The 26,004-nt window shown below is 28.8% G+C and overlaps 5 protein-coding genes and 1 long non-coding RNA gene across 7 annotated transcripts; 3 read left to right on the plus strand and 3 right to left on the minus strand.

Annotated features, from left to right (window-relative positions):
- Positions 1-3,057: 3,057 nt before the first annotated feature.
- Positions 3,058-3,349, plus strand: LOC149891212 (uncharacterized). Its single transcript, XR_016451053.1, has 2 exons — positions 3,058-3,152; positions 3,250-3,349. It is a non-coding gene; the product is annotated as an uncharacterized LOC149891212 (long non-coding RNA).
- Positions 3,254-6,232, minus strand: LOC149891213 (uncharacterized). Of its 2 annotated transcripts, XM_090082829.1 has the most exons (7): positions 5,867-6,230; positions 5,570-5,658; positions 5,447-5,497; positions 5,198-5,267; positions 4,102-4,857; positions 3,916-4,014; positions 3,254-3,410 (listed from the first exon to the last, which is right to left on the minus strand). In XM_090082829.1, exons 1-7 carry the CDS (start codon positions 6,042-6,044, stop codon positions 3,367-3,369), a joined length of 1,287 nt encoding a protein of 428 aa, XP_089938955.1. In that variant the 5' UTR covers positions 6,045-6,230; the 3' UTR covers positions 3,254-3,366. The 2 variants fall into 2 exon arrangements, with proteins under 2 accessions (XP_089938955.1, XP_089938954.1); XM_090082828.1 differs by having other exon boundaries at positions 3,916-4,857; positions 5,867-6,232.
- A 472-nt stretch (positions 6,233-6,704) lies between these two features.
- Positions 6,705-9,496, minus strand: LOC149891214 (uncharacterized). The gene has a single exon (XM_090082817.1). The coding sequence runs from the start codon at positions 9,279-9,281 to the stop codon at positions 7,044-7,046; it is 2,238 nt and encodes a 745-aa protein (XP_089938943.1). The 5' UTR covers positions 9,282-9,496; the 3' UTR covers positions 6,705-7,043.
- Positions 9,497-10,452: 956 nt separating this feature from the next.
- LOC149891215 (uncharacterized) lies at positions 10,453-11,567 on the minus strand. The gene has a single exon (XM_090082834.1). It carries the CDS (start codon positions 11,510-11,512, stop codon positions 10,508-10,510), a length of 1,005 nt encoding a protein of 334 aa, XP_089938960.1. The 5' UTR covers positions 11,513-11,567; the 3' UTR covers positions 10,453-10,507.
- Positions 11,568-12,033: 466 nt separating this feature from the next.
- Positions 12,034-21,043, plus strand: LOC145202316 (protein MAK16 homolog A-like). Its single transcript, XM_090082836.1, has 11 exons — positions 12,034-12,169; positions 15,403-15,449; positions 18,089-18,198; positions 18,325-18,503; positions 18,662-18,699; positions 18,837-18,891; positions 20,033-20,107; positions 20,272-20,364; positions 20,493-20,516; positions 20,622-20,684; positions 20,794-21,043. Exons 1-11 carry the CDS (start codon positions 12,155-12,157, stop codon positions 20,980-20,982), a joined length of 888 nt encoding a protein of 295 aa, XP_089938962.1. The 5' UTR covers positions 12,034-12,154; the 3' UTR covers positions 20,983-21,043.
- A 2,397-nt stretch (positions 21,044-23,440) lies between these two features.
- On the plus strand, positions 23,441-24,555 carry LOC149891216 (uncharacterized). Its single transcript, XM_090082835.1, has one exon. The coding sequence runs from the start codon at positions 23,496-23,498 to the stop codon at positions 24,498-24,500; it is 1,005 nt and encodes a 334-aa protein (XP_089938961.1). The 5' UTR covers positions 23,441-23,495; the 3' UTR covers positions 24,501-24,555.
- Positions 24,556-26,004: the final 1,449 nt, after the last annotated feature.

The raw sequence follows: 26,004 nt of genomic DNA on the forward strand, positions 1-26,004 counted from the left end.
AGACACAAACTGCTGTTGTCTGTTTGCAACACTGGTAGTGGAACATTTAGATGCTTATGAATACATAGAAATGCTCTGAATTTTGTTTTGTTAAGAGTGTTTAACCAACAGTACAAATGTTAATAGTAAAATTTTAGGTGATCCTGAAAATCATGGTATTTTCAAAATTGGTTACAACAAACATCTGAATGAAAAAACTCTTTGTTGCTTGTGTGAAACTGAGTGAATTATTTGAATAAAATTAAAAAAAAACCCCTTTAATTATCTAAAAAAAAGGATTAATATATAAAAATATCTTATGATAAAAAATAAAAACTTTGGTAATCAAAGATTCCTATTTTATTCCAACCAGTATGATTTATAAATGTTTAATTAGGGCAGCAATAGAATGTTCAGATATTCTACATTTCAAACATAATTTATTGGTTAAGACGATATTGATTGCTTTATCAACACCCGTAATTCAAACCTGCTTTTGTTACTATAGATAATACTTAGTTCGATTTCTTGGTATTCGAATTACAAATGAATAACTGTATTTTGTTTACAAAATGGTTACTCCAAAGCTTTTATTTAAAGAAAAAAAATAGAGATACATTTTTAAAAAAACTGATCACGTGGCAAAAATGGACTGGCTATAACTCAGAAATATCTTTTAGACCTAAGTTCTTAAGTAAAAAACTATCACCATTAAATTCCGATAAAGAATAGAATAACTTGAGCTAATAAAATAACTTACCCTAAAGCAGGGGTGGGCTGTCAAATTTTTAACAACCGGCTCGCTATTATTTCAAAAAAAAAAACGGTAAATGCGTACATTGTCTTCATCAACTTTTGTACAGTATAAAATATACAAAACGTATAATGTATGTAACAAAACAAAACATTTATTGCACAAAATAACTAAACAAAATATTTATTGAAATTATTGAAATATACATTTTGCATAAACATATTATTAAAATGGCTTATTTTTGGTTTTAGGGTTTAATTAACAAGCGGCTCGCCAAGTTTCAAAAATTTTAACAACCTGCTCGCGAGAGCCGACTCCAGCCTACCCCTGCCCTAAAGGTTTTAATAATAACGGTCATGCATTCTTTGTATATTAGGGGTACCCATAAGTTCTCAATTATTTAAGAAGCAACAAAAAAAAAAAGAATTTATTTACATTTAATCTTATTTTTAATCAATTATATCATTTCTATCGTTATCAATGACCTTTCGCCATCTTGTTGGTAGAGTTTCAATTCCCCGTTCATAAAATTTAGTTTCTTTTGAAGAAAAATATTCTTCTAGGTGAGTTCAAATATCATCGACCTCTTCGAAATTTTCTTACTTGAGGTAATTTTCCATGGAATGGAGTAAATGAAAATCGCATGATACTATGTCCGGAGAATATGGAGGATGTGATAAAACCTCGCAGTTTACCTCCCTTATTTTTTCTTGGGTTAATTTTGCTGCGTATGGCCGGGCATTATCATGTTGCAATATTACTCTTTTTCGGTTGACCAGACCTTGTGGTTTTACTAACAATTCAGCCGTAATTGTTTGTCCCGGTTTCAATAGTTCAAAATGGATTATGCCTCCACAGTCCCATCAAACGCACAACTACACTTTCTTTAAAATAAGAGATGGTTTAGGAGTGGGTATAGCTCGTTGATTTGAAGAAAGCAAATGTTTGGTGTGCTTGTTGGTATACAAGACCTATTTCTCGGCACCAGTAACAAAAGAGATGTGCAAATTGTACGCCGTTGATCTTTATTAGTCTCAGACATTATTAGTCTTTAAGATGTGGGGCCCATATATCCTACCTGTAAATCTTCCCTATTTCTTGAAGATGTCTTTGAACTGTTGACCAAATAGTTTGAAGAGTGTTAGCTATTTTCTGGATACTCAGTTTCCACCAATGTTTTTAAAGCGTCATTATCAAAACTTACTGGGCGCCTTAGACCTACTTATTTTCTAAACCAACGTTGGCACTTATTGACCTTTAATATGTCTCCATACACATCGCAAATTTTTTTTGTTGACTGCTGCACAAACACCTGATCGAAATGAAACAGTCTGCAATGACGTAAATGTTCTTCAGTTGGTTGATCGTCCGCCGTTTTACACCAGAGTAATAAAAACGTTAAAATTCATTTTAGTCACTAAATTCAAGGTCACAGATATTACATTGCGCAATAAAACACGTTTATATGCATTCACGCTCAGAGCTTGCCTGAAACAAATATTCCACACTAAAGATAATTGATTACTTACGGGTACCCTTATTATTTTCAAAATTTTACTGTTTAAATTTACATTATTAATTGGTTCCCTGTTTTTTATATACAAGCCAATCTGTTTATTCTAAAATGTCATTTAGTCATTTAGATTATTTGAAGATTTCTTGTGGTGATGTGCACGCCATTATTTAAAAGCTGATGCTTTGATGACGTTCGTAAGTTAAGAATACCCTTACAAAAAAACCCAGTGAACTTCCAGTGAAAAATTGTTCCAAAACCCAGCGAACTTCCAGTGATCTTTTCCAGCGAACTTCCAGTGATCTTGTTCCAAAACCCAGTGAACTTCCAGTGAACTTCCAGTGAACTTTTCTAGTGAACTTCCAGTGATCTTTAAAGATCACTGGAAGTTCACTAGAAAAGCTTTCATAGCTAATTAGCTATGAAAGTTAACTTTCATGTTTATATATAAAAATTGGAAGTTTAGCGAATTCGCTGGAATTTTATTTTTTAGGATATATTTTTTTTTAAAACTTTCATAAACATTTTAAATATTTAAAACCGTGAAGCGCGAAATAAGACAAATTAAGCATAGGAAAAAAAAAAGTTTAATATAACATTTATTTAAAAATATCGATATTTAGAATAAAAATACAATGTATAAGTAATAAACTACCTTAAGTATGAATACAAATTTTCATAAATCAATTTTTTTTCTATTTTAACCATTTAAACAAACAAAACAGAAAATCAGTTGTATTTTTATTTTTTTGTTTTGATAGAGATTTAAATCATAAAACATAATCTACAAAAAAATTTAATAAAGCATAATCATTTTGCATAAGCTTACACGAGCTTGTTTGAAAAACTTTGAAAAAAAATTGAATTAAAAAAATGTGTATCTCATTAGTCGAGAACCAAAAGGCTGTACGTACATTTTTTGTTTTCGAATAAATGCAATTTGTTTATTTTTCCTGATAATTTATCTAAACTTTTTTAAATTTTATTTATTAGTATATTTTAGTATATTTTGAGGCGAAAAAATCATGAGTTTAGCGGTGTGTTCGTTCTCCACAGACAAGTAATCAAAACAAAAAAAAGAAAAGAAAATCGTAAGTTCGTGAGTACGTTCGTATGTCTTTTAAATTGTGCTTGACGCATTCTTTTTTGTTTGGGACTTCGGAGCTAAAAAAAATTGATACAATATTTAAAGGACATATATAATAATTATATAAAAACATATATAAAATAAACAGTAAAATAGTAAGCAAACATAAAATAGTATAACAGGTATAAACATAATTAACTTTAAAAACCAAGGATAAATTATAAAAACAAAAACATATGTATATTTCAAAATCGATAATTACTTTAAAATAAAAAAATTTGATTGGTGACTCTGAAACATAAACCTGGCCTTACTATTAGAGATTATACGGTAATCAAAATAATTAATACTAAAAAAATATACTAAAACAATAATAATAATTACAAGATTAAAATAAAAAAATAAAAAATCAGACGAAAGTCACAAGCTAGTTGAAATTAAAAAATCCTATTATTTATTGTTTTTCTATAAAATAAAATTAAGACATAGTAGTCCTAACAAAATTTTGTTATTTATAAAAGATGAAAACTAGTGATATAATTATAATTAAATACGAAAAGTAATACAATTAAAATATAATACCTGCTTTAAAATAAGCTCTGCGCTCGTCATTAATTTTTTCACAGAGCGCAACACTGACATCATTTTTCGAAAAATTCGGAAACTTGGATATTGTAAGTTCTGTAAAAATTGCAGATAAGCAATTTCTCGTATTGAATTGATTCTGGAATTCCAGAGTATAAGTGTTAAAATTTAATAATTTTTTACCTGTTATTAAATGCAACACAGCTGGATCAAGGCCAACTTTTTTTGAAACAGAAAACTTTGAAGAGCCTTTTTTTCCTGATAGCGAAGCATTCACCAACTTATTTCTTTCATAAAAATGGCCTAATAACTGTTTGACCAGCTTTTTTCCTGTTGGTGCTGTTAAGACTCTATTAGGAATCATGTTTTCAGTGACTTCTTTGTCACTGCATATATAATCTGTTGGTTGTGTTGTATGGGAAACTAATGAATGTGCTGGTACTTGTTCTAATAGTTGTGAATGCATTGATAGTGGAAGTTGTGAATTTGTTAGCGATGTTGGTTGTGAATGCAACAATGGTGGTGGCATTTGTGGAACAGAATATAGTTGTGCTGGTAGTGAAAAAGGTGGAGAAGGCATTTGAAATGAATTTGAAGTCGATGGAATGTTTTCCGATTGAAGTCGATTGAAGTCAATTGAATTGAACAAATTTTCATGAAACGAATTATGATTGTTAAGAAAAAGTGAGGAATCAGGATGTTCATTAATGGAGTCATTAGTTGAAAAAGACTGGAATTGTTTGGGTTGGGATTGGGTTGAGAAAGGAGGAGTTGTTGGTAATGTTTGTGATAAAAGAGGTTGTATTTGTGAATTTGTTGGTTGTAAATATAATGGAGATGGTTTTGAATGGGTTGTTGATGGTTGGGAAATCAACATTTTTGCTTTCTTTCTTGGCAACTCTTCGCTTAAGTCACCTTCTTCTGCTTTGCTAACAAGCCCTAAAAGTGAAATAAAATCCATACATTTAAAAGCATAGGGCATTATAAAACTGTGGGTATTTTAAACAGAGGATTTTATAAAACAGAAAAGTTGAGCATTTAAATTTACTGAATGGTCACAAGCAGTGAATGTCTAAAAGAAAAATGAAGTACACTAGAAATAGTCATAAAACAGCTGATAAAGTAAATCGCAAATGTTTAGCTATTATAATTCCATTTAAAATTTTTAAAACATTTTATAATAAAACTCTTATTATTGTAAAAAAAAGAAATAGAATTGCCAAAATTGATCTCAGCTATGCCAGTATTTTATTTGGAATACAAATGACTGTTTACTTACTTTCTATTTTTTTGTACAATGTTGTTAGCTTCTTAGCAAAATCTTCTTTTAATGCTATAGTATGAGTATTCTAGGTATTGTAAAAATATATGACACAAAACTATATTTTATGAATAAACAGGATAGGTCAATCAATTTTTGTTTATGCATAATGTCTGCTTTTCTAAAATTGTATGATTTTGATGAGGTTCCATTTTGGAAGAGTTACAGCCATCTTTATAAATGAAACTATTAGCAGAATAAACTTACCAACAATAACTCCATTTGCTGAACTGTTATATATTCAACTCTAACAGAACCCTTAAAAGTAAACAAAGTTTTATCCAGAGTTTGAACTGATCTTGTTCAAAGTAAATTTTATAATATATAAACCTCAATTTCATTTGTTATGTTTAGCAATTTCTTATCTTTTTTTTTCTTGAGAAGTGAGCCTTTTTTCAATAATGCTTCTTCTAAACTGTCTAAATATAATAATATAATTACTATTTCATAAATGTTAAATATATCTTTAAAAACAGATGTTTGTAATACATCAAACATAAAAGACTACTAACGATGTCATTATATGAAATATCTTAAATGCTGGAAACATACGCAATTGAAATAATTAACAACTTTAAATATAAAATTTCAAAAGAAACTTAAAATATTTTCAAATTTGAAGCTTACCAACCACACATATAACTTTACCCTTCTCAATGGGGCCTTCATCTCGATTAGTAAGTTTTGTGTATCTTATATCACCCTCTTTGTTATTTACAAGAAAAGCCCTGTTAAGTACAGATGTATCCCATTCAACAGAGACAGTTCCGTTGCGAGACCATTGTACAACAGCAAACTTAGACATTATGAATACTAAGACTTAAGTCAATTTAAAGATTACAAATAAATACATAATTTTGAAAAAATTTTGAAGTAAATTATAAGTTGCTATTAAATCTAATACCTCATTAGCAATGTATAGTTATAGATCTGTATTACATAAATTTATAGATGTATATTAATAAGACTTTAAGTATTTAAAAATTGTAACAACAAATAAGCAGTTAAATATATTGTAACCGAAATTGCAACGGTCTAGGGAGACAGTAGATTAAATGAAAATTATCCAATTTTAACCAGTACCATGCTTCTGAAATTTTTTTTTTGTTAATTCACCTCCCCAAGGCTGAGAAGGCCACTACAGATGAAGAGGCTACTTAATTGTGGTTATAACCCTCTCTCAACTCTATAACTCCAAAACACAAACCTTGATGAACAAGGCCGCTGCATGAAGAAACAAGTTGAGCGCGGTACTACCAGGGACATGGTGGGGATCGAACTTGGAACCTCTCGCTTATAAAGCGAGCGCTCTACCACAACACCACTACCGCTTAAAATAACAACACTCTAATTGTTGCTGTGTAGGAAAGTGAATAAAATGACCTAGGTAACCCTAAAAAAAAAACAGTAACCCAGTAGTTATAGAAAATGTAAATATTAACTTTATAAAATAAAAAAACAATTCTAAAGAAAAACAATATTTTTAAACCAGAAGTTTTTACAAAATTGACAAGCCAACATAAACTGTTGAAGGTTACATGTAATTTTTTATCACAAATATAAAATGCAACAGTTTAAAAAAAAAAAATAACAATTCACCAAAAAAAAATTACAGTTCACCAAAAAAAATTATAGTTAACAAAAAAAAATTGCAGTTTACCAAAAAAAGAACAGTTCACCAAAAAAAAATTATGTAAACAGCTCACAAAAAAAAATTACAATGTTACAAACAAATCATCATGCAAAGATAAAAAGCAATAATAATACAAATAATAATATTATGCAAAGAATAATTATAGAAGAGTTAAAAAGGGCATAAATCAGGAATACTAACAACACAATCTTCAACCAAAAAAGCTTTTTGTATAATTTGCTCTGCAAAAATTATAGATAGACATTCTGCATAAGTATACATAAAAATATGCTTAGCTGCTTTCGGACTTGTTTTTAAAAATCTAACACAAGCAAAAACATTCATCTCAAAGATAAAGAAATATTCAATACTACAAAATGATCCACAAGTAAGTTTAACAAGTGAGTCACAATGACGAACATTCTTATGACGAATATGGTAAATGTTTTTGGCAATAGAAACTTTGTAATATTTTTGAATTTCAAAAATATGCTTACCTAAATAATGCTCAAAAAACAGTTTCTCACAATAAGGAATATTATAATTACAGCCTTTATCTAAGACTTTAATTGAGCCAATAATAACTCCTTTAAAATTAAAATTATAAGAAAATAACATGTCATCCAAAAAGTCAATGCAATCTTCGTCTATAATATTAGAATGAGAAGCTTGAATGTTACATGTAGTTAAATATGAAAATCGATCTATTACTTGAGTAGATATATCTTGAGTACCATTTAAAAGAGATAAAATAATGCCATTAAAATTTTCAAACTGATGACAAGAATAAGATAATAAAGGCCCCCATAGACGAGCACATGAGGGAAGATGAAGTAATTGGTGCACATTATAAGACATATTCTCTCTACCATACAAACCAGGAAATTCGTAAACAAATCGATTAATTAATAATGTGGCTTCATTAACAACACTTTCAGATAATACCTTATTATTTAACATAAAAACAACATTAGATAAAAGAATAAAATGATCAAAAAACTGCGGAAGCAAAATATCACATAAAATAACAGGACCATAAAAAACTAAAAAATTAAAAAACTCAACACCTTTCCAATGCTTTATGCAACTTAATGATCGTGGAGTCCGCCTTATATTGCTTGGCACACTAATTACAGATAACCGATTATTTATAACAGTACAGTGTCTACGAATAGAAAAAATAGAACCAGAATAACAACTATCAAACCAGAAAGAAAACATAGCTTTCATAACACCAAGCTCTATACAGTGCAAATTATCAACAACTGTTCCATTTACACAATCAAAATTAGGCAATCTTACTAATGGTGAAATATCTAAAAACCCTTCAACCACATTAACACAAAAAAAATCTGTATTGCTTCTACAATTCATAGTAACATCAGAAAATGGATAAGTCATACAAGACCCCCTGCCTTTTGGAACTCTTTCCCCTCTAGAAGAACACCAATGACAACCATTATAACCATTAAATTGCCTACGACAAAAAACCAGAGCTCTTGCAATTGTATCACATGAAAAAATAGATACATGAAAAAAAACACGAACATTATTAGATAAGAGTATACCATTAGTGGATAGGTTAGTAAAAATATCAACAAAAGGAGATAAAAATAATTGTATATTTGGTTTTTTAAAACCCGACCAGAGACCAAAAAACAAAATATTAGTAATTTGCAATGAATATGGAAAACTATGAATGGATGCTAGCAAAGGCCACAAGGACCACTTTGATGATTTGAAAATGGGAACTCCATCAGTATTAACAACAAGTCTAATTGTTGCTTGCCCATTTTCTTCAAGATCTGCTAAATGTATCCAATTGTTATCGCAAGTATTTTTAAGCTGTTTGTTTATGTTTAAAATATGAAAAAAATTGCATTTCTTATGAAGATAGGATGATGTAAAATATTTCAAACATTTTGGACACTGCTTATTAAGACTTAAAGCAACTTCACAAACATCACAAAAAAAAACTTTTTCATATAACTCTTTTTCCTTCTTAAAAAACTTCAAAAACAAATATTTAGATGTAGGCAAAACACTGTGTGGCAATAAAATAGTTAAGAGAGTTAACAACGCCTCTAAGGCTTCGTAGGACAAATTAAAGCGCAAAACAAAAGTCATTATGCATAAACATGCATTAGAGACATTTATCTTTGCCCCAGGATACAGAGGTGGACTCTCTGAACTTTCATTTTCATCAAACTCATCATTGATTGTTTCATTTTTTGGTTCATCTAAGTCAGATAAATGATCCATAAATTCATCGTCAATAGAATTATTGTCATCAGAGGTGCTCTCATTCTGTTGTTGAGCACAGTTAACTTTTGACATCCTCCATTGTGTTGTTCTTGGAATACTTACTTCGCCTGATTGCCATTTCTTGTAGCGACCAATTCTAGGCATCTAAAATAAAAGAGGCAAGCAGGCAAAATTAAACTTTAGTTAAACAAGATTAACATCAGAAAGAGAACAAGAGAAACGATTGTACTAAACCTAATTGTGCTTAAATAACAATGATGCTTATTTAACAGCTAGTTCTTTAGTATATACAATACAAACTATACTTTTATTTGATGAAAATTTTTTTATCAAGTGTATGATGTATATATAAATATCAAATGCATATATATGTTAAATGAAGGTGTTTAAGCGGTATAAAATTTTATAATTTTATTTAAATTTTATAATTATTCAGAAAATTTAATATTCTTTTGAAAACTATAAAACTTACAAAATATCTATTCTGATGAGTCTTAATTGATGAAATTTTCTGATGTCTTAATTGATGAAACACAGTGTAAAATGAAATAAGTTTGATAAATGATTTTTACTAATTTATTATTGCTATGTTCTTTTAAGAACATTGAGCCCTCTATTTTAAGAATACATTTAAAATTATTCGGATATATACGTGTATATATATATACGTATGTATATATATATACGTATGTATATATATATACGTATGTATATATATATATATATATATATATATATATATATATATATATATATATATATATATATAAATACATACATATATATATATATATATATATATATATATATATATATATATATATATATATATATATATATATATGTGTGTGTGTATATATATATATATATATATTTTGAAATTATAAGGACCCCTTAAAATATTTTTTATTCCAAAAAAATTTTAAACCTAGTGTTTTTGTATTAAATAGAACACATTTAGGGGGTGGGAACAAATTATTTTCAAAAATGCTGTTTTTGGGACACCCTAATACACACACACACACACACACACACACACACACACACACACACACACACACACACACACACACACACACACACACACACACACACACACAGATATATATATATATATATATATATATATAGGTAAAACTGCAGTTAAGCGGCGTAAAATAATTTAATATTTTTGCTTTTAGCGCTCTCGCTCGCAGAGGCTAAAAGTTCTTAAATAATTATAAAAACCAAAGTAGATAAATTTCAAAGTAGTTATTTTTTAAATACCTTTTTTTATTAGAATTATAGAATATAGGATACTACAATTATTGTTCTTGCTAATATATTTTTAAAAAATATGTGGCTATGAAAATAGCCGTTTTATTTATCAATTACAGAGGATACTGACGAGACACACAAGATAGAAATGCCGAAAATATAGGAAAATCTTTAAATGTTTGACGCCAGATAAATTCATGAAGATGTGATGTAAACAAGTCTTCACGCGTACCAAACTGCTGTCGAAGTTTACGCTTGACACGCATCCAAAGGTTTTCGACGTTTTGTGTATGAACATCGCTATCAAGGGGATTAACAAAATTGCGTTCATGCACGACAACTGAATGAGAATATATCCCATCTTGGAGGTTATCTAAACCAGCATAAGAAGCCCAGCCATCGGAAACAATATGACTTCCTGGCAAAATAAACCTTTCTATAAGGTTTTTGAGAGTTTGTGCATTCCGATCTGGAACTTCAACTAAGAAGCACTTGCGTGACTCTCTCTCGATTCCACCAAATACCCAATGACTTGGGCGCCACTGCCCCCGATGATATTTACGGTGAAAGAATTTAGATTCGTCAATTTCGACTACAATTGGTGTCCCGTCAGCATTAATACCCCCTATAATTGTTGGATTTGTTTCCAGGTAAACTTCGCAGACATCTCGGCAAAAGTTTCCCCAATCACCTAATGTATGGCTAGCGTCATTCATACAGGCTTCATGTTGTATATCGCTCTGTGACATATTGCGACTCCAGCCATAAATATAACAAATCAACTTTTGAAGTGTCAACCTACTTTGACTGAAGAAGGATCCCTCTCTTACACTTCGCCGCTGTTTGCAACCTTTACAATACCACCGGTAACCATCTGTGGCATCTTGATATGCGTTTAGCCCAAACTGACGTTGGCACGTATCACAGTACATACTATTTTTTATCAATCTGCGCTTTGCTAACCACTGTAAAGCAGATAATGGGTGTTTAATAGAGTAACCAAGCTCCATTAAACACCAATTTTCTTGCAACACACGTGGTTCAGCCAGGATTTCATCTTCAGCAACAATAGTTGTTGGAGCACTTGGTCTCCCACGACCAACACGTTGCATAGCCATCTAAAAGAAGATTTACCATGTTAACTAAGAATAACTATTTACTTAATATAAACGATTTATTCAGTGCAGAATCAATTAATAAAATTAATTTTTGTATATATAAATATAATACGTATATAATATATAAGTAATAGAAATGAGAAAATAAGAAAATTTAACAGTGACTATTACTTTTACTTATCTTTTGTATGAGGCTTTTCTTTTCTTTTCTTTTCTTTTCTTTTTATACATTTCGAATTTTTCCATATTTCGAATGTGGTTTTCTTTCACGTTTCGTAAAGTTACTTTCAGATAAATTTTTTTCATTTTCACCATCGCAGAGTTTAATCAAGCGAAAATTTAAAATTATTTTACGCCGCTTAACTGCAGTTTTACCTATATATATATATATATATATATATATATATATATATATATATATATATATATATATGTACATACATACATACATACATACATACATACATACATACATACATACATACATACATACATACATACATACATACATACATACATACATACATATATACATACATAATTTTGAATGTAAATCAAAATATCAGTTTCAAATTTAGGCATGCTGTAAGTAATTGTATTACAGTTCAATTTTAGGGTAGTTATTTAGGATAGCCATCCAATATGCAGCACGACGAGGTATAAATTTGATCTTTATTTATTCAAACTTTTCTATTTCCTCTTTTTAACATTGTTCAATATTGATGGGTCAGGTTATTAATTCAGATATACAATCACTAATCTGTTTTTCTAAAAACTTATATACAATTACTAATCTGTTTTTCTAAAAACTTATTGAAATTCATAGTTAACTCACTCTGATAATAGACTTAAAAAATTATATCTGGTGCATCACTTTTTTTTTCTTTTATTTTTCTTTTAATGAATATTGAAATATTTCATGTAAATTTTTGCAATTTTTAAGACAGTTTACATTTTAATTTTTTTTTAAACTTGTAAGTGGACCTACTCATATGAGAAAAAATAATTTAAAAATGTTGAGTAGATCAGATAATTTTACCCAAACCTGAAGCTAAGGTTTTTTCTGCTTTACCTCTCTGTCTTATACCTGGTGAGTTTCCAAACTGTAACTTCACCAGTACTGTTGCCAATCTCCTAAAATTAGCATTTGTATTGAAGATATTACTGATTCTAATTATAACTTAAAGCAAGCTATAAAGAAGTTTGCAAGATCTTAATTATTATACTGCTAATTTAAAATATCATAATTCACTACTTGGAATATCTTGAAAGCACTATTTTACCTATCTGGAAAAGATCTTGTTTATGGTGTGAAGGTAGTTCTATTTTTAAGTCAGAGGCAAAACAAATTCTTAGCAAAATTTACTAAATTTGGTAAAATAAATATGCAGAAAATAAATCTAAATTATTGATGGAATACTTTTGGATATTTAGCCAGGTTTTAATAATTTTCTTATGTCAAAAAGTGGTTTGATGAGTTGCTTATATCTAAAGGACTACCAGGGAAGAGGTTCAGTGTTTGCAAGATCCATAGGGTTTATTTTAAAAAGTTGTTTTTCCAGCAGTTTTTCCAAGTAAACCCTACTATAAGTGACAACATATTTAAAGGATTTGTTTCTTTCAGCTCAAAAAAATGCTTTATCTAATAGATACAAAATAGATAAAACTTGGAAAATCTACATTCTGTGTTATAAAAAGCTATATATTACCATAACTGAGGATTGAGCTAATTTGCTTAACAATCCAGATAAGCCATTTGTGAAAAGTTTAAGCTGTTATGAATGAGGTTTAAGAGACAGGAGGAGCACCCAGATCTTGGAAGCAGTCTATTATAAGCAATTACTGATTTTGGAGCAAAAACAGTTTAATTTTGTTTTTATACATAAATATTTTTATGTTTACACATTTTATATTTAAGTCTGTGAAAATATGTTTTAAAAACTTTGGTTAATTTGTATTTAGTCCATTCAGGGGCTGATCCCCCTTAGCTTAAAGAGCTGGAATTTGTATTATAATAAATATATTGTAAATGTACATTAAAGTGCTATAAATTTGAATAGAGAAAAACAATTAAAGAACCTCAAGTACTTAAATTGCCCAGGCCCCACTGCTTACTACAGTGCCCCATTATTTGTCAGTATTTTATAAATTTTTAATTTAAAATGACATATCATTGCAGATGCTTATGATAGTTAACAAGAGTGTAAAAAAAATATGCAGCTGTTTTAAATGATCAAATTTGACTGAGGCTATAAGATATTTAACTAATATCGAATTATCTAGAATAAAGCAAGTGAAATGAAAACCTCAAGTATTGCTGATACAATGTAATCTTCAGACAACATTGTTTATGGTTTTGAATATTTTTCTGTTTTGAGAGCACTTATAAGCAAATTGGAAAAGGTTATTAGCTTCCTAGTGTTTTTATTCTACAAAAATTGACATTGAAAGCTTCTAAATTAAACAATGATTTCATTTTACTTGTCTTTTGCAAGCTTACTGATCAGCAATAGCAGTGTGTTTTAATGGTAGATAAAGTGTATGTTAAAGTCTAATTACCTTACCATGGTATAGAACTTCTATTAATCAAGACAATTTAGCAAAAACAATACTAGTTATGAACAAGTCTACTTTTATTGGACACACTTTTAAAGTTTGCATGATTCCAGTATGTTATTCTTTTTTGCATCAGAAATTGATTTAAATATAGAATCAATTACTTTAGACTTGCAGTTTGAAGTAATTGATTCTATACTTAAATCAATTTCTGATGCTTATGGAAACTGTTGCAATTCTGTGACAAGTTTTTCTCTCTCTCTCTCTCTTTGAAACTGTCAAGGAAAAGCAATGGTTAACTAAAAAAAACATTTTTTTACTTTATGATCACACATATGGAAATACATTTTTTTAATTGGATTACTGAAAATACTCAAGAACTACAGTTTAAGGATAGTGTTGATTTTAGTTCATTGCAAGATGAGACAACCTTAAGAAACTTTAGAAAATAATACACTTGTGTTTCTTTTACATTGAAATGCTGCTTCAATCTTTCTGAAACTTATTCTGCATCATCAACACATCCTAAAATAAATCAAAGTGATGTTAAAGTAACTTGTATTTCCAAAAAAGCTTATAGATACATAAAGAATTTTGTTTACAAACTTGGTGATGACAAATGATTGATAGACCCATTATGGTCTGTCATTGAATTACCAAATGACCTTCATCTGCAACAGCTACTTTCTCTGTCAAAAATATTTGAAATCATGGGTTGTTATAATGAAAATAAAATGATCAAAATGCTGACTGTTGAAACATCTAGAGCAATAGCACATATGTTAAAAAGTTAACACTCTACTTTTTACAAGAAGCTTGCTCAAAAAATTCTAAAATTAAGTAATTAAAACTTGTGTTTTTTTTTTGTTGTTGTTTGACTTAACAAAAAGTTTTAAATCTTTTAAGAAAATGTTCCATAAAATCTTTAACAATGCTCCCTGCTCAATAATTTAAAAAAGTTCTGCCTTCAATATTTTTAGCGAGTTATGTATCAACTAATTTGTTATACCAGTTTGATAAATCAAAAATAAGCCAAAATAAAATGTTTACTAAATCAGCCTTCAGTTTTTCTTGTGATTTTCACAAGTAATAAGCCTTGGTTTTAATTAGGAAATCAGCCATACTTTTAATAGCTTTAAAATTAATCCATTTATCCAAAATAGTTTTTTTTCTATATGAATATTTTATTTGGTACTTCAACATATTTTAGATGAAAAACAGTGAAGACACTGTCTTCCATGTTTTAATCCTTTTTTGATAATGACTCTTAAGTTTTATATTCAATTTTCTCTTCTTTTTAATTGAATTTTTTTTTATGTTTTTGTTTAATTCAGGTTATTTGGCAACTAATAAACAGAGGTTTTTGTTCCTTCAAAGTAAAGTAAGAACATTTTAATACACTTTAGGATTGAACTTCACTGTTTGTTCATTATTGTGCTACATAATTGTGTACACATGTAGTTTACAAACTTATTAGATAGGATGATACTTAGTATAGCAATACAACTTAAAATTTAACAATAGTTGTTGGCTAATGATGAATCATGAAAATTTTAAATATGTTTCACTTGTTTCATTGAGCTATTCATAATCTTAAGTAATATCTTTTATAAAAAGAAACATCTTTTATAAAAAAGCAACATCTGTTTTAAAAAAAGTGTTGGTTAACATAAGTATCTGGTTAAAACTCCTTGAAATACTTAATATAATATTGATTTAAATTTAATGATATGTTTGATGTTAAATAAATAAAACGTCGCAAAAAAAAAAAACTGTGCTAGTATTAAATGATTCTTAGGCATAGCAGATAAAGCCAAAAGCAGTTACATTAGTTTTGACCAGGTTGAACAAAAGGACTAAGCATCAGAGTCTTGTTATGAAAAGTATTGTGTGGTCACTGGATCTGTAATTTTTTATGATACCGATACCATTACAGAATTTGCATCTGTCAATGGTAGGATGAGGGAAAATAGGCTTTTGTGAGTATTGGACCAGGAAGGACAGATTTTTATGAATCTAAGTGTGAAAATTATTAGAAAAAAATAGGGAAAGCCAACTATTCTTTGTCTGAAACTTTTTTTTTACAAAACTTTTGCTTAAAAATTAATGTAAAATTGTGCATTACATTTTAAATTATACTTTTGGCTAAAAATTATACTTTCCAGGATAAACAATACTTTTCATTACCAAAAACAATTATTTTCTTCTAGTTATTAACTAGTAAAGGATCAAGGAGTTTCAAGAGGATCTATGTATTAACCAATCAGCACTCTTGCTTTTAAAACAAGTGGATCCACTGTCCTAACTTCTAACTTTTAAACTTTGAATAATGTGTTTTTTCACTTTTTGCCATGAAAACTTTAGTGCCAAATTAATAAATTAATAAATATTGATTTAGAAATTTCTTTTTTTTTTCTCTCTACTATTTATGTTATATCCACATCTGGTAACTTAAAATTTGATTAATTTAAAAATTAGTTTGAAAACTTCTAAATCTTAGTTAAGGAACTTAAGCATTGTTTAAATTAAAATTAATTTTAGTGTTGGTATTGGTTATTTTTTAATCAAACAACAAACAACAACCAGTCACAAACAACATAAAACAATACTAGATGTAACAATTGGCTTCAAAAAATTTCTAACCAAATGAATTTGATTGGTTTATTCAGTGGATCTGCTCTTTGATTCTTGTGTTTTGATTGGCTTGTGTTTTGATTTGTGTGCATTATCATTGATTTTGCAGTTTTTTGTTGTTGTTTCTTTTACAGCTTTTTAATCAGGTAATTAATTGCCAATCCTTTAATTGGTTAAATGATAGATTCTCTTTAGCAAAGTGGATCTACTCTTTAAAAATTATTCATATTTGCTATTTTAAAGTCACATTTAGAACACTAAAGTCTCAGAAAAGTAATAAATTAGGAGTAAATTAATTGCAATTGAAAGTAACCTACTATTAATTATGAAGATACTTAAATATTAATAACAGTGATAATACTACTATACTACTGACATCTGAAAATAAACATAAAACTCAAAATGAAAGTCAAATGATATAAACTTTTTTCACTCCTTTTATAGTCTTAGGCAGATTTCTGGCATGGCACTACCATCCAATTTTATGCTAAAAAAGTATTGTTTTTTGCTGAAGTTCTTGTTTGGAGTGGAAAAATCTCGTATTTTTTAAAAGTATTTTTGGTTGATGAAAATATTTGCAAAAATCTGTCCAAGCACCAACTACTTTTTTAGACACCTAGAAGTATCAGAAGTATTTTTTTTTCCATATTAACAGTCCATCCTAGATTTTGTCTGAGATTTTTTTGGCATCGGTCTTGGAAGGACTGATTTTTACCATCTCAATTTCAAGGTATCATTGATGGTAGTATTGTGCACCCAAGACATCCGAGACTGATTCTTAGAAGGGACAATATTTGACCTTTTTTTTGGGATGAATTGATAGTAATGTACTCACTTAAGAACAACAAAATGTGTTATTTTTTCTATAGAATCTACTTTAAATATTCTAGTTGGAGAGCAATCCTGCTTCTAATGATGTTTGCTTAGTTGAAACACAAACTGTCTTCACATCTGATCCAAACGTTTAATTGATGTGTCTCTGCTTTTTTAAATGGTTCTTTACTCTGAAAGTAATTCACTAAGTTGTTTTTACTTTTTAGTATCACTCTATAGGTGTTTCTGCATTAACCTAAGCAACAATTTCTTCCCCATGAGCTTTCATGACCAAAAATGTTTTAAAATCAGTCACAAAAAAAACTTCTACTAATCTTGTTAAAAAAATGTGAATTTTTAATAAGATTATCTTTTTAAAGTTATGCAACCAATTTTAAAATAAATGTTTGGGCAAGGTTTTATGACTTCAAGTTTGTTTGACTTCACCTGTTTAAAACTGATATGTCAATTTGTAACCAATGAATAATGAATGAGTTAAGTGTGAAGTACTTGATCCAACAACTAATTAGCATAGAAGTAAGTTTTAAAACAAAGTTATTTGTTTATTTTTAGAACCCAAACTACCACTTTGTGCAAAAATGAATATAACTTATCTGGTTTGTGCAACAGACAATCCTGCCCCTTAGCAAACAGTCGGTATGCTACAATCCGAGAAAAAGAAGGTAGTTAGTTATGAAGTGTAAATCTAAAATAACATATATATTGCTTAAGTTAATATTTAGTTTAATATTTATCATCTATGAATTGTTTTTGAAAAAAATTATTACTAATCTTATGTCTTTTTTTAGGGGTTTGTTACCTTTACATGAAGACAATTGAAAGGGCACACACACCTGCAAAACTTTGGGAAAAAATTAAGCTTTCAAGAAATTATGAAAATGCAATGGAACAGATTGATAAAAATTTGATATATTGGCCAAGCTATATAATTCATAAATGCAAGCAAAGGTTTACTCGGATAACTCAAGTAAAAAAAGAAAAATCTTAAATCCTTTTTTTCTAAAGTGTTTTGTAAAGAAATCATAATTTGAGTTTTAACAAAAATACTGTATAAAATCTCAAAACTTTAATAAAAAAAAAATTATCCTTTTTTTTTGCTCATTGTATGTTTTTTTTTTATTTCAGTACTTAATTCGTATGAGAAAATTGAGACTTAAAACACAGTAAGTTTATATATATAAAAAAAAAACACTATGTTTTTATGATTTGAAAAACATTTAAAGGGAATTTTTAATTTTGTTTTCATACTTTTAAATATTGTCACAATATTACTTTTTAATTAGCTTTTTTTTTTAAATAGGAAGAAATTGGTGACAGTAAATAAAAAAGTCGAGCGCAGAGAAAAAACGAGAGAGGTATGACTATCAACCCTATCATCTTTTGTTAGGTATCATAGATCCTTTTAAGTAAATTGCAGTCTTAAATTACTAATAAGCCGTCTTCTCTGATTAATGTTTAATGACACAAGTAAATAAGGGCAAAATGAATGTAAACTGAATGATTAAGTGTTAACAGTTGGTTGTGCAACTTCTTTCATTAAAATGCCCTATCTTTACTCATGTCATAAAATATAAATGTAACAATTAATATCAAGTTTTAGCTTGTTAATGTTAATTTATAAGATCTAAATTAGCATAAAGTTTCAAATCAACTTGATGTGAATTGAAAGTTGTTGATATTGATTTATAAAGTTATAAAATGTAAAATGTAATCAACAAATTATGAATACCAGCAAAAGGATTGTTAATTGGAAATTGATAAAGTACATGTCAAAATACATTTTATCAAATAAAACTGCAAATGAGACTGGAAACATAACTTTTACTGTTAGAGCAATTGGCAATATTTTTTGCGTGTGTGTTTTTTTTTCCTAAGCAATATTGAAACAAGCAATAAATCTAAAATACAAAAAGGTATCTTCTGTTATTGGATTTAGCTAACATTTGTGAATATAATACTCAGTGTCTCCCTTTGCTGGCACCATCTGATTTGGTTCATACAAATATTTTAGCTGGTGATAATGTTTTTCACTAGGAAAAATGCTTGTATTGTTAACATGAAAAGTAAAATTCAATGGTTAGCTGTGAAAAGAAAAAAAACAAGATATGAAACAGAAGTTATTCAAATTTTCTAGTCTATTTATTTAAAGATGAGGTATTAATTGCTAGTAGGAAAAACCAGCTCTTGCAGTTAAAAATTTTGTATAGGAAAAATAACACTTGGAATTTAGAAACACTTGGAATTTTTGCTACATTCAACCCAACAGTTTAAACACATAGAACTGACACAGTTTAAACATGTTAAAGATATCAGATCTTAAAAAATGTTTTTTGTTTTCTTTGACTGGAAAAAATTAGCATTCCTCTGTCTAATTATTTTAAATGAATTAAGTTGAATCAAAGTTGTATTAGAAAAATTAATGACAATCTAATCAATAAATTTTCTTTTATGTGGTTACAGCTTAAATTTTATTATTTTTTAAAATTATTCCTTTAGAAAAAAGCATTGGCAGCAGCTCAAATTGAGAAGAATATAGAAAAAGAATTGCTCGAGCGTTTAAAGAAAGGAACGGTACCTTAAACAATTTTGATCAATAATTTTAAAAGATACACATCACAATAAATCAATAATCAAAAACATTCCTAAACATTAAGTCAATAAATGTCAACAACATTTAAACTATAAACATCAAATACACACATTAAACCTATTATCAACAATAAATTTATTTTTAGTATGGGGACATTTACAATTTCCCAGAAACAGCTTTCGATAAAGTATTAGAAGACCAAGAGATAGAATCTGATCATGGAGAAAACGAAGAAGAGGTAGTGTAATATCTATAATGTAATTGTTAAGATTTTAAAGAGAGACTTTAAACAAAGATAAAGTTTTTAAAAATATGTTTTTTAAAATTCGATTATGATAAAAAATTTTCTTCTCATGTTAAATGTAGGGCGAGGAAGAAGCTGAGTCAGAGGTGAGTAATCTTTATAATCGAAATTAATTTTTTATAAAAGTGGAAGATTTGTGTTCTTATTTTTTGTCTCAAAAATAAAATTCTATCTTATATCTTTTTATATAGGAAGAAGCTGTTCCAGAGTTTGTTGAAGACGATGAAATTGAAGAAAGTGAGAATGAAATAGAGGTGAATTCAACGTTTTGTTGTTGTTTTTTTTTTTTTCTTATTCTAATCCAAATTGCGAAATTTAACTTTTATTTTTTTTTTTTATTTTTTTTTTTTTTTTTTTTTTTAGGATTACGATTACTCTTCCGAAGAAGAGGACGAAGAGTTAGAAGAGGAGGACGAAGAATTAGAAGAGGAGGACGAAGAAATAGAAGAAAAGCCAAAGCAGAAAAATTCTCACAAAAAACGGCGAAAAACGATCGAAATCGAGTACGAGACTGAAAATGAACCAAAAAAGAGACTAAAAAATGCTAAATAACTTCGTATTAAGCTCTCATTAGAAAATATTAAATATTAGGATGTGAAATCCTGTTTAAAAAGGGATGTCTTTCATATTTCATCTTTATTAAATTAATAGTATCCATAGACAACTAAGATACAGACGGCCACGTTACGTTTTGGAGGATTTGAAAACTGTTAAAGCAATTTAGAAATATTTGATTTTAAGAGCTTAATGAATTTAATTTATTTTTAATGCCGTAAAAGGTCTTTAAAATCTCTCAAAAAAAATGTAAGGGGTTTTTTTGCCCTTGAAACCAAGTTAAAAATTAAAATCCTCTTTTTTATGGGGTTATCGTTTTTGAACAATTTAAATCCAATTTCAGTTTATTTGATAAGTATCTAATTATCCCGTAAAAGATTTCATATGATTGCGGGATTTTAAATATTCAAAAGAGATAAACAGAAACATCGATTTTAGAAAATTAAAAACAGTTATTTTGGCGCTTAACACTGTTATGGCAACTGTAAGAAATTGTGATTAACCATAAAATGTATGACTTGTAAAAAAAAAAAGAATTTTTTTTAATACTAACTCAGGATTTTCAATTTTAGATGGTTCGTCCTCTTTATTTACAGAACGTTTCTTTCTGTCATCTATTCAGGAAGCATGCAGGGTTCGCTTCAATTCGTCATATTCTGCACAATGTCTGGGAAATCTCTAATCAGTTTCATTTCCCTCATGTAGAAAACTAATTTATTCAGAATTGTGGCCGATCCCTAAGAAGGAGTCTCAATACGAATTTGCAGCAAATGAAAAGAAATAGAATGTCAGACAAAGCTTACCAGACCTTAACATCCATCCAGTCTCAATCCTATAAAAAGTTAAAACTTTGGAGTTGCGTATGTAGCTAACCACTCCAAAAGTTAGCGTAAAATCTCAAATGTGGCGTAACTACACTAGTTTCAAAATGTGTTCCTATAAAAAATTTTAAAAATGATGTAGGCATTAAGATCTTAGTTACCCAACTATGATTTCGATAGGCATAAATAAAAAATCATCTTAAGACAACTGTGAGCTGAGATGTTACAGTGTATATTCCAGAATTAAATTTTTTAAACCAATCAAAATGTGGTTAAGGGTCGCTCCGTCTTGTCTTGCTAAATACTTTAAAAGCGTATTGCTATAGTATTTAGCATGAAAAGACTGAGCGACACAAGATCTTGTAAAGACTTGAATCAATCAAGACCAATTTTGTAAAACCACAACTTAATTAAGAAATAGCAAGGGCTCTTCTTATTACTAGTTTTTAGCAAGACTAGTATGGTAAAGGTTTGTCACCTTGGAAGATTAGAGAAATAGTTGCAAGACGTCTAAGATAAACTCAAATGTTTAATCATGTACTATATGATCAGAAGAGATTTCAACTTGCGTTTTATTATGAAAAATCAGTACCCTTACAAAAAAACCCAGCGAACTTCCAGTGAAAGTTCACTGGAAATGTAAAAGATCACTGGAAATGTAAAAGATCACTGGAAATTCACCGAGTTCGCTGGGTTTTCCGCAAATTTTACGACTTCGCTGGAAGTTCACTGGAAGTTTAACAAAAAACGTCATTTTATTTCCAGTGATCTAAAACCTGAGTGGAAATTTAGCGCTGATTTTCAATAATCGAAAACGCCGCGGGTTTCATAACTCAATATTGATATAACTTTTGCTAACATAACTTTTTTGAAATTTGACAGATATAACATCTTGAAAATTTTTTTCCAATTTCTGTAATAAAGTAAACGTTGTTTTTTTATATCCACAGTTTCAGTTTCTATTATTTTAAGTTCTACTCAATTTCCAAAACCACAGGTATGTTGTTCAGTATGTTCATTTTTATTAAAGCGAGTTCATATTCAACTTTATAATTTCACAAAAATTTATTATTATAAATTTCTTTATTGTAGATTATTGAACATAATAGATAATGATTGATTTATATATATATATATATATATATATATATATATATATATATATATATATATATATATATATATATATATATATATATATATATATATATATATATATATATATGTTAATAAATCATATTCAAATATTCAAATTAATAAATATTCAAATCATATATATATATATATACATATATATATATATATATATATATGGTAAAACTGCAGTTAAGCGGCGTAAAATAATTTTAAATTTTCGCTTGATTAAACTCTGCGATGGTGAAAATGAAAAAAATTTATCTGAAAGTAACTTTACGAAACGTGAAAGAAAACCACATTCGAAATATGGAAAAATTCGAAATGTATAAAAAGAAAAGAAAAGAAAAGAAAAGAAAAGCCTCATACAAAAGATAAGTAAAAGTAATAGTCACTGTTAAATTTTCTTATTTTCTCATTTCTATTACTTATATATTATATACGTATTATATTTATATATACAAAAATTAATTTTATTAATTGATTCTGCACTGAATAAATCGTTTATATTAAGTAAATAGTTATTCTTAGTTAACATGGTAAATCTTCTTTTAGATGGCTATGCAACGTGTTGGTCGTGGGAGACCAAGTGCTCCAACAACTATTGTTGCTGAAGATGAAATCCTGGCTGAACCACGTGTGTTGCAAGAAAATTGGTGTTTAATGGAGCTTGGTTACTCTATTAAACACCCATTATCTGCTTTACAGTGGTTAGCAAAGCGCAGATTGATAAAAAATAGTATGTACTGTGATACGTGCCAACGTCAGTTTGGGCTAAACGCATATCAAGATGCCACAGATGGTTACCGGTGGTATTGTAAAGGTTGCAAACAGCGGCGAAGTGTAAGAGAGGGATCCTTCTTCAGTCAAAGTAGGTTGACACTTCAAAAGTTGATTTGTTATATTTATGGCTGGAGTCGCAATATGTCACAGAGCGATATACAACATGAAGCCTGTATGAATGACGCTAGCCATACATTAGGTGATTGGGGAAACTTTTGCCGAGATGTCTGCGAAGTTTACCTGGAAACAAATCCAACAATTATAGGGGGTATTAATGCTGACGGGACACCAATTGTAGTCGAAATTGACGAATCTAAATTCTTTCACCGTAAATATCATCGGGGGCAGTGGCGCCCAAGTCATTGGGTATTTGGTGGAATCGAGAGAGAGTCACGCAAGTGCTTCTTAGTTGAAGTTCCAGATCGGAATGCACAAACTCTCAAAAACCTTATAGAAAGGTTTATTTTGCCAGGAAGTCATATTGTTTCCGATGGCTGGGCTTCTTATGCTGGTTTAGATAACCTCCAAGATGGGATATATTCTCATTCAGTTGTCGTGCATGAACGCAATTTTGTTAATCCCCTTGATAGCGATGTTCATACACAAAACGTCGAAAACCTTTGGATGCGTGTCAAGCGTAAACTTCGACAGCAGTTTGGTACGCGTGAAGACTTGTTTACATCACATCTTCATGAATTTATCTGGCGTCAAACATTTAAAGATTTTCCTATATTTTCGGCATTTCTATCTTGTGTGTCTCGTCAGTATCCTCTGTAATTGATAAATAAAACGGCTATTTTCATAGCCACATATTTTTTAAAAATATATTAGCAAGAACAATAATTGTAGTATCCTATATTCTATAATTCTAATAAAAAAAGGTATTTAAAAAATAACTACTTTGAAATTTATCTACTTTGGTTTTTATAATTATTTAAGAACTTTTAGCCTCTGCGAGCGAGAGCGCTAAAAGCAAAAATATTAAATTATTTTACGCCGCTTAACTGCAGTTTTACCTATCTGTATATAATATTTGATGTCATTATGATAAAAAGTTATGTCTTTACCCTTCCATCATTTTTAATTTTGTTGTTCACATGGACAGCCTGCCATGTTGAAAATTAAATGATAACTCGCGCTAATGTTCCTCGCGAGTTATTTTTTTTCATATGTTTCGATCTAAAAAAAGAAAACCTTCTCAAAGACGTTTACTTCTGTAAACAGAGAAAGGGTAATAGTTTTATTATATTTACAGTGCAGTGACTTTTAGCCTACGATAAAGAGGGGGTTAGTTGGAAAAAAAACTACTTGAAGTTGTTAATGATCTTTGCTAATTTAAAAATTTTTTCTTACAATTTCAATTTTAACAAAGTGAATTGTGATTTCATCTTTTTTTTAAAAAAAACGAGGTTTTTAACTTGTTAAAATGTGGTTGACAAATAATTATCTATGAATGATTAATGTTGTTTTTCAAATGTAAAGATGGCAAAGAATAATCAAACTGTAGCGTTTTGTATAGAAGAACTTTTAATTGAAAACTATATGTTTTTGGAAAGTTCGATACAAAACTATTAATAGTTTTGTTGCAGTAAGTAATTTTTAAAACAAGGAGTGATTACATGTTCTATGACTGAACATTGCAGGAGGAGCCACAACCCCACATCTTTTTTTTTACATTAATATATATATGAGGGGCGGATCCAGGCACTCTTGCATTTGCAAAAAATAGAAAAGTGTAAAGGAAATTAGTTTTTAAATGTAATAAATTTACGCTAGTTTGGTTTTTAAAAGCATAAATGGTTTTAACGGTTGCGCCTTAATAGAGAATAATTCTGCAACAGTTTAAAAACAGGTTTTTCAGGTATATTTGACTTAATCGCTTAACTGCATTTAGCTCTAGTGTAACACAATTTAAATGACTGGAAAAATAAGAAATGCACAGTGGACCAGAATTCACTTTTACCAGACAAAGTTAGTAACTAATCACTTATAGAAGATTTAAGGACCAGTTTTACTTTAAACACCAATTTGAGGATTGTAGTTCCACTGGTGACATTAATTTTTTGTTTCTGGTTACTATGGATACCAATAATGCTTAGCAACCTGATATTTTGCTTAGTTACACAGGGGTAAATAAGTTTTTTAATAACTTTAGTCTGTTTTTTAACCCATCAATTTTAAATAACAATCAGACATTTAAATAATTGATGTTTTAGCAATAATAAAAAAACAAAAAATAGTGCAAATTGTCAATTGCAACATTGTCAATTGCAACATTGTC

The sequence above is a fragment of the Hydra viridissima genome, unplaced genomic scaffold, assembly GCF_058129835.1.
Source record: "Hydra viridissima isolate aposymbiotic clone 2 unplaced genomic scaffold, HvirCarnegie_v1 scaffold_3, whole genome shotgun sequence".
NCBI classification, from domain to species: Eukaryota; Metazoa; Cnidaria; class Hydrozoa; order Anthoathecata; family Hydridae; genus Hydra; species Hydra viridissima.